Source organism: Glycine soja, chromosome 20 (assembly GCF_004193775.1).
Source record: "Glycine soja cultivar W05 chromosome 20, ASM419377v2, whole genome shotgun sequence".
Lineage (NCBI taxonomy): Eukaryota > Viridiplantae > Streptophyta > Magnoliopsida > Fabales > Fabaceae > Glycine > Glycine soja.
The window spans coordinates 28,551,194-28,562,900 of NC_041021.1; the positions used below are offsets into that span (position 1 = coordinate 28,551,194).

The window sequence follows — 11,707 nt, forward strand, 5'->3', positions numbered from 1 at the left end:
CTGAGGTCTACCAAGAGTTACCACAAGATTCACCAAAAGCAAAAAACAAAAAGAAAGATCACTCCAAATTCAGTTCCATGGTTAGAAAGTTCATTAGAAATTCAGAATATATAAAATATGTCGGCAAAAATACCATAGTTGTTGTTTTGGAATCTCTGCTATTATTTGATTTAGTTATTAATGTATCAATGGTTTAGATATTATTTTGAAAAATAAGAGCATTCTTAATCCAAAAACAAGGGTTGTTACTATTTGGAGGGTATTAATTTGCAGGAAGTCAAGAAATTCCATATCTAAATTATATTATTAATTTTAAGCTCAATGACTGCCAAATTCTCTCAAATTAAGTTTTTTGTAATATGCCCTAGCCCCAAGGAGAAAAAGATAACCAGGAATGCAAGAGAAGTTTGATCCTTAACAGAAATTAAAAACCTAGGTCCTTAATATATGGTAGATTGATAACAAAAATAAAATATACATGAATAAAAGGAAAGTAAAATTATAATACATATAGCTCTGCAATTAAAACTAATATTATTTCAGAGAACACTTCACTTTATCTGTATGGTGGCACCCCTATCATTGGCTCCAAGGGTGCCAATTGATGCCGTAGAAACTTGTAAACTGATTCAGTTGTCTCAGCAGCCACTCGAACAAGAAGACCAATTCTCTGCACACAAAAAGAAGTTGCAGTTAGCACTTAGCAATATTTATAACTAAATAACATTACAGAATCGTAAAGCAGGATATCATAACCCAAGTGTTTTAACAAACCATAGTATCTTTCAATGTATGTTTGAAAAATTCTAGCAACACATTAATTCACACTCTTTTTAGGACACCATTAGGTGAATTTTGTGAGTCTCGCCAAATAATTTCACCTGAACCCACTCGTTGCCTAGTGAAACTCAAATGAAATTTACCAAATAATAAAAAGTGTGCTTGAAAGAGTGAATTGCTAGCACCCTTCTATGTTGAGGACAAAATGATCCAACTTTGATGAATGACATAGTAATTAGATGAATAAGAGTTTTAAGTGCTGATGTAAGTGTACAAGAATAAAAAAGTTGCAATCCACCAAACTAAAAGATATGAGAATTGTCCTATGGCCATACGCAACTATAATTTGAAGACACAATCGTCGTATGACAATCTAACAAGTATGAAGACTAATTCATTATGGGATCTTTGGACATTCCTCTAAAAACTAAACTAAATCAGTTTTCATTTTGTTTCAACTTTTAACAAATGTCTTTATTCCCTGCTCCTTTTGACGCGCAAAAACAAATTAGATATCTCATACATTATGATTATTATTATTAGAGGAATGCTAGCAATACACTCTCAGACATCATTTCTCTTATTATTATCAATGTGCATTAGAAGTCAATATCTCTCAGAGCAATACAGCCAAGATCTCAGAACAGGAAGAAGACTTCATACAAGTACACCTTGAGACAGGAGCTTCCCCTAGCATCCTACCAAGGCAGCTCAGTCCTTTCACCAAATTTAAAAGAAGACCACATATCCATTCCTTTCATCATACAATTAATGCTTTCACCATGTATACTGACACAATCTTACCCAGAACCTCCCCTGTCAAAGGTCATATGCTCTGACAACTAAGTGGAGAAAACCCTTTTGTCTCAACTGGAACACAAACTCCAAATCAAAATATACCCCCAACTAGCTAGATTCAATGTACTACAAACAAATGTTAGAATTAATGTCTCATATAAGAGACATGTGACTTATATAGAGACTAATAAATAAATAACTAATAATTAGCGACTAAATAAAGATGGTTGTATGGGATTGTGGGAGCGAGAAAAGTCCTGATCCAGATGGACTAAACTTTAAGTTTATTAAGGAGTTCTGGCAAGTCATTAAATCCGATGTTGTTTGATTTTTGGAGGAATTCTATGTTAACGGAATTTTTCCAAAGGGATGCAACGCCTCCTTTATTGCTCTAATCCCTAAGGTGACTGACCCACAAAACCTTAACGAATGCAGACCTATTTTGCTAGTAGGCTGCATGTACAAGATTGTGGCTAAGATATTAGCAAAAAGATTGAAGAAGGTGCTGTCAGCCATTATAGACGAAAGACAGACTACCTTCATAGGGGGTAGACATTTGCTCCATAGCGTGCTTATAGCAAATGAAGCAGTTGAGGAAGCAAAAAGGCGCCAAAATCCATGCATGGTGTTCAAAGTAGACTACGAAAAGGTATATGATTCAGTTTCGTGGAATTTTTTGATATACATGTTGCGGTGGTTAGGATTCTGCCCCAAGTGGATTAAATGGGTTGAGGGATGCCTCAAATATGCTTTTATCCCCGTATTGGTGAATGGAAGTCCCTCAACTGAATTCATCCTGCAAAAAGGACTCCGACAGGGGGACCCATTAGTGCCCCTTCTGTTTAATATTGTTGCTGAAGGCTTAAATGGATTGACGAGAGAAGCAATGGAGAAGAACCTATTCAGAGGATTCTTAGTTGGAAGAAACAATGTGAAAATCAGAATCTTACAATATGCTGAAGACACTATTTTTCGGTGAGACATCAATGAAAAATGTCAAGGCAATCAAAGTCATCTTGAGGAGCTTTGAACTCGTATCGGGGCTTAAATTAATTTCCCAAAGAGCAGTTTTGGGGCAATCGGAAAGATGGAACAATGGAAGAAGGATGCTGCAAAATACCTAAATTCCAATTGTTGTCCATATCATTTTCTTACTTGGGTATCCCAAATGGGGCAAACCCAAGGCATTGCAAGTTGTGTGATCCTATCATCAACAAGTGTGAGAGAGAGTTAGCAAAATGGAAACAAAGACACATTCCTTTTGGGGGCAGAGTGACTCTAATAAAGTCAGTCCTAACATCTATTCCTGTTTATTTCTTCTCGTTTTTTCAGGGTTTCCAACATAGTAGTGGATAAGCTGGTGAGAATACCTACATGAAATAGAAACAAAATGACAATGATTCAGTTTCGTTTTCACAAGCCGTAAGCTGTGCTAATTCTAAGTAGTTAAATACCATGAAAGAAGAGATAAATTCCATGAAACATAATTGTGTTTGGGATCTTGTAGAATTGTCAAAGGGTTGTAAGAGAGTTGGTTGTAAGTGGGTCTTGAAAACTAAACAGGACTCTCATGACAACCTTGAATGTTACAAGACTAGACTTGTTGCAAAAAGATTTACTCAGAAAAATGATATTGATTATAAAGAGACGTTTTCACTAGTCTCAAGAAAGGATTCTTTTAGGATTACCATGGCATTAGTAACCCATTATGACTTGGAGCTACATCAAATGGATGTGAAAATTACCGTTTTTTTAGTGGAGAATTAGAGGAAAATGTATATATGAACTAACCAATGAGATTCTAAGTTGAAGTAAAGGAACACATAATGTACAAATTAAAGAAATCAATATACAGTCTTAAGCAAGCATCCTGCCAAAGGTATTTGAAGTTTAATGATATCATTGTTTTCTTTGGATTTAAGGAAAATACTGTTGATTGGTGTATATATCTAAAGGTCAGTGAGAGTAAGGTTATTTTTCTAATTCTGTATGTTGATGATATCTTGCTTGCAACTAATGATTTTGGTCTTCTTCATGAAACTGAGAAGTTTCTCTCTAGTAACTTTAAAATAAAATATATGAATGAGGTAAGCTATGTGATATGGATAGAAATATTTCGTAATAGATCACGAGGATTGTTAGGCTTATCTCAAAAAACATAGATCGATAAAGTACTATAGAGATTTAGGATGGAAAGGTGTTTAGTATCACCTGTTCCAATTTAGAAAGGAGACAAATTTAGTCTCGCACAATGTCCTAGAAATGATGTGGAATGAAAACAAATGGAAGCAATTCCATATGCATTAGTTGTTGTTGCATCTATCATGGAAACTGAATTTGTAGCATGTTTTGAGGCTACAATTCAGGCTAATTTGGCTGCGAAACTTTATTTCAGGACTTGGAATTGGAATTGTAGACAATATTGTCAGACCATTGAAAATGTATTGTTTCCATATGCATTAGTTGTTGTTGCATCTACCATGGAAGCTGAATTTGTAGCATGTTTTGAGACTACAATTCAGGCTAATTTGGCTGCGGAACTTTATTTCAGGGCTTGGAATTGGAATTGTAGACAGTATTGTCAGACTGTTGAAAATGTATTGTGATAACTCCGTAGTAGTATGTTTTCTAAGAAGTACTCTAAGGATGCTAAGCATATGAAATTGAAGTACTTTGTCGTAAAGGAAGAAGTTCAGAAACAAAGAGTGTCAATAGAACATATTAACACAAATCTTATGATAGTTGATCCTTTGAATAAGGGATTACCGTCCAAGACATTTATAGAACATGTTGAAAGTATGAGCATTATTGTTATTGATGATCATTAAGTGTAAATTATCTTATGCATTTTAGTGACACTCTAAACTCAATTATGATATGTTTCTGATTACCTGTTCTTTATCTTTACATGCATATTTGTGTTAGAGTAATGTTAACAGGTTTTGTCTTGAATAAAAACTTTATGTTGGACCAATTATGTATTCCTAACTAATGGTCATATTAAGGAGAATACTAATTTATAGTATATGGAAGAGACTATGTCAATTAAGTGATATACAACCGTTATGACTCGAATTGGTTTCTATTCTTAATCATGAAATTATGATGTATCCAATGTATAGAATGATTAGTCATTTTAATGCGTATTATGTTAGTTTAATTTATTTATTTATTTATTTCATAATGTTTAATAATGTCACATGAGTCAAATGGGAGAATGTTAGAATTAATGTCTCATATGAGATACATGTGACTTATATAGGGACTGATAAATAAATAATTAATAATTAGGGACTAAATTGTAATTGGGTTAAATAGGAGAATAAAGATAACTGTTACTTGATGGAAGTAGTGCTTATAAAAGGGGTTAATACCCATTAACATAAAACAAGGTCCATTTCCTGACAAAAAAGTGTTTTCTCTAATCTCTAGCTATCACAAACGTAGAAAGACAGAAAGAATAGTCAAGCTATAGCCCTTGTGCTTTTGATACATATTTTATCATAGTATGTAGATAATTTCTTGTCAAGATGAAAATTACACGATCCAATCCCTTGAATGGATATTGCGTGTATCTCCCACTGTTCCGGTCATGGAATAGATGAAATAAACCCCAAAATGGATTTTTGTTCAAGAATGAAATCTTATTGGAACTGTCCAGTTCACCCTTTGGAAAGAAATCAGAGATTTTTTAGTTTTGAACTCCTAATTTCTGAAGACACTGAAAATAAACTTCAGCAACTTGCGCATCCGCGATGACAACATCATTACCGAGCACATGGATTGGGAAAATTAAAGTAGATCAATTTTTTTTCATTCCCGAGGAAGTGCATATTTTACCAGAATCTTCTTCCATAATGAAATCTTGTTCCTTTCATCTTCCAAGAAATCAAAGTATTCCGAAGAGAAGTCCTACTATAAAGAAAGATAGACATTGTTTATCTATTATTTGTGAAAATCATAGGTTTCAAGATCTGTTGGTTTTCTATAATTGTTAATCTAGGAAATCCTTAAAGATTTTACAACAAATGGACTATGTCACCTTAAACCCACCGGAAAAGGAAGAATCATAATCCCAACCATTCTTTTATAGGCACTCGATACTCCCTTCAAATGCCCCTAATTAGATCTAGTCTTAGTACTATTGTAATGGTACAATTGTAACTCACTAACACAAACAAAACCTAAAATATTTTAATAGTAGAAACACAGAAAGTTTCCTCTCTAATGAGCAATAGCAATGCACCAAAACTTATAGCTTGGATCTATGACCAGAAAATCAATTGAGTTCAAGCAAAACTAGGATTATAGGAAGGATTATAGGAAAAGTCAGATATAAACAAACTCAAGTCTAGGCACTCTTTAAACAATGGCATCACACTAATATTTAGACATTATGGTTAATTAAAATTGAATAAATTTATAATTTACCTTAGGACCAAAGGCACTGCAAGAAGCTATGAAGCTTGGTTTTGTAATAAAATGATCGGCCTTGTCTCTTTGGTGACTCCAAGCAGCAGAAGGATGCTGTAATTGCTCAGACATAACTTCTTTCACGTGATCTTGCACACGATTCTGGACATACTGCACCTTTGGCCTTAAAAAGGCACATAGTACATGAATTCATAATATAAAAACATTAATCCAAAAGTAAGACAAAATAAACCACTCACCCCAAGAGTACAATCATTGCAATTACTTGGTAGTTGTGCATTTGTTCTTGTACACATCCAATTTTTTCTTTGTCTAATAACATCTGTTTGTAACAAGAAGCCATTTGAGTAGAATATCAGAGCATAGGACATTAATCCCAAAATAAAAGACGGTGCAAGTTGCTTTTCCCAAAATACCTCCAGAAACTTTATTGCTTCAAACTACCAGAAGAGGCATGCTGTTTTGTGCACTATTTGTGATGGGAGGAGACAGATAAAAAAGCAACATATGCAGCAAAAATTTAATGCTCTAATTTTAGCACCTAACATGATATTGTCATTTCAGAAAGGCGATAAGCACAACACACTGTATAGGGGAGAGAAAAATGCAAAAGCAACATATAGTGCTAGGTTTGGATGTTCTCATTTTAGCTCTGAACATAATATTGACATCTCACAAAACAACAAGGACAAATCCTGTATAAGGAATAAACCTCTCCTTTATAAGATCGCACATTCCCAAACAGTAGTAAAGATAATTAGTTGAGCCTGCTGCCTGCATCAAGCCCAGGTGAAATGGCCTCAAGGAAAAGGAAAGGCAGTAAGTAGTAGATTGGTGCATACAATACAACTAGCCAAATTTATCAAGATCAGGCTTGCCAATTAACTGGCTTCATTCTTTGGCATTGAAATCTATTAAAAAAATCCAAAGAATAAGAGGAAATTATAATAACAGAGGAGATTAAGATTTCAAGTTAATTTTAACAAACTATAAGAATATTACATGCAGCCCCTTTTTATACATATCAGCCTGTACAAATTGGAAGTAATATTGATAACTAGCATAACAACGACAGCAGTATAACAATTACCGTATCCAGAAATAAAGGTTGACCATCTTCTAAGAATATATTATTACTGCTTCTATATAGATCAAAATCCCATTTTTCTCCACTTTCATGGCGCCCACTTGTAATCCAATCGACCATGACCAAATTTGAGTCTGGCAACACACAGAAGACTTGTTTCTGACAGTATCTTGCAGTGGAAAAGCATGTTACTGGATCAGGAATGATAGCTAAAAGTGCATTGCTTCCAACTCTAGCCTAATACACACAACGAATTCAACAATTGTCAGTTGTCCCTTGAAACCAATAAACTCACCAATAGTTAAATTTTAACCACAAGAAAAAATAAGGTTGTCTTGTCAAGGTATTTCTCTTGAAAAGTATAGTGCCTTTATGCCATATAAAAATCAATTTATCAAACAACTACAGTAATTATAATACTCGTGCCAAAGCCTTATATCTTGATTGCCATCAGATATTGTAAATTGAAAAACAATCAATGCTAATCTATTTATTTTTTCCTTCTATCATGTAATATGACTCCTTTAAATTAATGATCGTGAACATAAATACACGAACAGCAAAAGAAATATACAGTGTTGTAACCTCTAATATTTGTTGAGAACACTTGGATCCCACAGATTTGTAAACCTAAACAAAGACAACAAAATTATCAATAATCTACATATAAGCCAAGTTAAAGACTACAATTCACTCTAACCAATATCAACTAATCAAAGAGACAATATATCATATTCACTCACAAGCACCGACGCAGAAGCAAGCTCAATTTTTTTTAAAAAAAAAATCAATAAGGGAAGAAAAATAATTAGCCAACCTTAGTGGAACCTTGGGTGGTTAACACCATGGTACAAGTATCTCCCACAGAAAATTTGCATGAAATGTTGTCACCCTACATCTCATAAGGCAAGCACAAGTCCACAATCATAAGCAAATAGATACAAAAAACCAAGGCAAAGAAAAAACCATCATACTTACAGATACAATTCCACCTCCATAGTTGAGGGCATAAACCCATACAGCATCTGTTTTGGAAGAACCCACCTGCAATTAGTTAAAGAAACATTTTTAGCATACCAAGCTATGATTTTTATACCAATGATCGCTCCACAACACAAGCATACAAAGTCTATGTAGCTTAGTCAAAACATGACTAAGAGTATAATAATAAGAAGAATTTAATTTCGAAATTATCTTATATACAACTCTTGAAGTAATTAGTACAACAAAAATTCAACAATTTTCAATTATATGGAAATACAAAAAGAGTTTGATTATAATTCGCAGTTAATGTAAGAAAAATTACAATAGCAACTAATAAAAAATTATCCTCGAGTCAACAATTTCCAATAATACGGCTATATTAAAAAAAAAAAAGTATAATTGTCATGCAAGAAATATTTTGAAGATAATTATTATAAAGGTAAAGGATTGTGCATGCTAATTTGTAATCAGATCACAGTTTTTAGTATATTTTAATTAAATTCATGTAAAAATGCACTCTATTTTTTTTTGTTGAGATGTAAAAATGCACTTTAGATGCATTCCAATTAAATTCATAATATAATAATAATAGTAAAATGGAAGATTACTGGAAACCTTTTTGGGTATGACGAACTTGAGGGGGTATCTTGAGAAGCAACTTGTGACAGATGATCTGCCTCCCACTTTTTCAACCACCACTGAACCCATTTCCATTTCTCTGTCTGCCTCACCACTTCTCATTATTCTTCCTCTAACGTCAACAGATGGTAGTGCCACGCGCTAGATTCAAAATTAAAAATGACAGAAAGATGCATATATTTAATACTCTCCTTTGCATTGTTGGATTAAGAGGGAAAATAAAAGAAGAAAGAAGCAATAACAGACATGCTTGACATTTTTATTTTATTAAGTTCAAAGTTAAAATGAAAAATAAAGAAGAAAGAAGTGTAGGAGGTTGAAACCTGATTTGATTGAATGAGCGAGGTGCGTGGCACACTGTGAAGGAGACAGCACCGAGTCGTAGTAGTGCAGGCGGAGTTGTATATTCGACACGCATTTTTAAATTCAATGGTGCAGTAAATCTCTATCATCTATAAAACAAAATAAAAAATAAAAAATATCCGAAAAATTGTCTCAAAAGAAAATAAAATATGTTTTTCAGCTTTTAAAATACTCAAAGTTTGTTTTAAATTTCTAAAAAAAATGTTTTTTTTTCTTGTGAATTTATGATATGTGACTTTTATACCCGAAATTAGGTTTGGATTGTCCAAACATGTGGCTGATATATATGTCCACTAAAATTACGTTATGTGTAGTCTCATTCTTTCCTTCCTTGTCACTTCACAAGAAGACACTTCCCAAATCCGTCATCGCGCAGTGCCCCTCCTCGACCTCACCAACACCAACACCAGGAGTCTCAACAAGCTCTACAAGAACAGATTCAATTTGAGTTCTTCAGGTTTCGGATGCCGACTTGTGTGTCACGGCAACACCATACGACATCGTCTAATAAGTTTTTCAACAGCCCTCCTCCCCTTGGGATGGTGCCAAGTGGCGGCGTAAAGAGGGATTGCGGTGGCAAAGATGGTGGGCGCTAGTAAGATCCTCTGTGACGGGTTCGTGAGGATGGAGCAGATGAAGAACCCTTTACACCAAACCTCCAAAGTTACTTTCTTTTTTCGATTTTGTTTACGCCCAGAAACTGAATCATTTAGGTGTGTTTCCTATTTTCATTTTCTGAAAACTATTTTCATTTTTAAAAGATTTGAATTCTTAAAACATGTTTGGTTTGACTTCTTTTTTTATATTTTCATGAAATAAAAATACTAAAAATTTATGATATATTAACTTCTTGTCTTTTTGTATTTTAAGATTTGTTTAAAATTATATTTGTTGTCACCGCAATTTCATTTTAACCGAAACGAGATTTCTGTTCTCAATTAACTGAAAACACTGAAAACGAGAATTTATTGTTTTCATTTTCTAGTTGTTTTCTGTTTTCATTTTCACTGAAAATGTTTTGAGAAATTCAACCAAACACATTTTCATCACCGTTTTCTATTTTTAGTGAAAATGAAAACAGAAAATAACCAAACCAAACACCCTTAAGAATCTTCTCAGTTTTCACAAACGGTCCATTTTGTGTAATAGCTCAAAAAAGATTTTGAATAATACTGTCTCAAGTTATGGTAATGGATTTTGTTTCTGCTATTTATTCATGCCAAGTTCCAAAGACTTTTTATTTTTAAAAAATCAAAATTATCGAAATTAACAAACAAGGTTACAGGCCTAAAATCACATTAACCATATTTCTAAGTACTTAAAAACAAGGTTTACCTTATCTTTTTTTTATGTGTAGATAGTCGAGTCTGTAATTTTGTATTCCATAACTGTGCATTTGTGTGTTATATAACTGTGTATTGTGTGTGTCTTTTATGTGTTCCATTGTAATTTTTTTTATTTCTTTTCAACAATTTATTGTGGTTTTTAGTCTCCCAAGATTGTGTGTATGTTTTTCCTATAATTCTAACTAAAACTTTTTAATCCTAAAAAATTACATTTAAAAATTTAAATTAAAAAAAATGTCATGGATTTGACTTCGACCAAAGCTAATTCTAAGTAAAAAAAGTCACACATTTTAATTTTGCAATAATAAAAAACAAACATAAAATATTACAGGAATGAAAAATATATTTTAACTTTAAAAATATCCACAAGTATGACATAAATGAATAACAGTTTGGACCCTTTAAGTATATAAAAGGGATTTCATTCCTGAATAGAACAATATTTATGAAAAGAAGAGTTATTCCTTCACTAGTACTCAACTGTCTTAAGGATTACTCTCATCACTTCTGATTCTTGCTTTCTAAAAAAATGGTATTTGAAAATAAGAAAATTTAAAGTGATTTTTTGTGTTGTCATTTTAGTTTAGTCCTTAAATTTAAGATTTAAATACAATTTTGATCTTCCTATTTTTTTAAATATGTAATTTTGATTCTTTTATTTTAAAATAGAGACATTTAGTCCTTTTATTTTTTAAATTTCACAATTTTAATTTTCCTATTTTAAAATACAAACATATAGTCATCTATTATTGTTATATCCATAATTTTGGTCATTCGATCAAATTCAAAAGACGTTGATAGGTAAAAAATTAATTTGATGTGATCCAAAGTTAATGATGTAATATGAGATAATTTGTTCAACCCAGGTCGTAGTTAATATTAATCTCTTTAACAATCAACTCTTTTAGTTTGAGAAAAGAACCAAAATTATAAATTTTTCAAAAGTAAGAAACTAATTGTCTCCAATTTAAAATAAGGGACAAAATTGCAGATTTTAAAAAAATAGGAGAAATAAATGTCTCTATTTTAAAATAGAAAGATAAAAATTACAAATTTTGAAAAATAAAACGACAAAAATTATATTTAAACCCAAATTTAATTATTATCACTTTAGTTGTAACAATATGTTAATATTATTATTTGAGTCACATGAATTTTTAAATTTTAGATAAGAATGGATGATAGATTGTATTTTTAATGACATTTTTTTTCAATTTTATTACGTTGATAACTAAAGTAGTACCATCTCACATTTTGAGAACTAAAGTATAGTTGT

The 11,707-nt window shown here is 32.3% G+C and overlaps 1 protein-coding gene across 3 annotated transcripts; it reads right to left on the minus strand.

The window, feature by feature from the left end:
* Nucleotides 1-333: 333 nt before the first annotated feature.
* On the minus strand, nt 334-9,746 carry LOC114401720 (urease accessory protein D-like). Of its 3 annotated transcripts, none has more exons than XM_028364302.1 (10): nt 9,330-9,746; nt 9,046-9,174; nt 8,699-8,863; nt 8,078-8,143; nt 7,917-7,991; nt 7,685-7,729; nt 7,103-7,258; nt 6,252-6,334; nt 6,010-6,175; nt 334-670 (listed from the first exon to the last, which is right to left on the minus strand). In XM_028364302.1, the coding sequence occupies exons 2-10, from the start codon at nt 9,172-9,174 to the stop codon at nt 557-559; spliced, it is 999 nt and encodes a 332-aa protein (XP_028220103.1). In that variant the 5' UTR covers nt 9,330-9,746; the 3' UTR covers nt 334-556. The 3 variants fall into 3 exon arrangements, with proteins under 3 accessions (XP_028220103.1, XP_028220101.1, XP_028220102.1); XM_028364300.1 differs by having other exon boundaries at nt 7,103-7,336; nt 9,330-9,745; XM_028364301.1 differs by lacking the exon at nt 7,685-7,729 and having other exon boundaries at nt 7,103-7,336.
* Nucleotides 9,747-11,707: the final 1,961 nt, after the last annotated feature.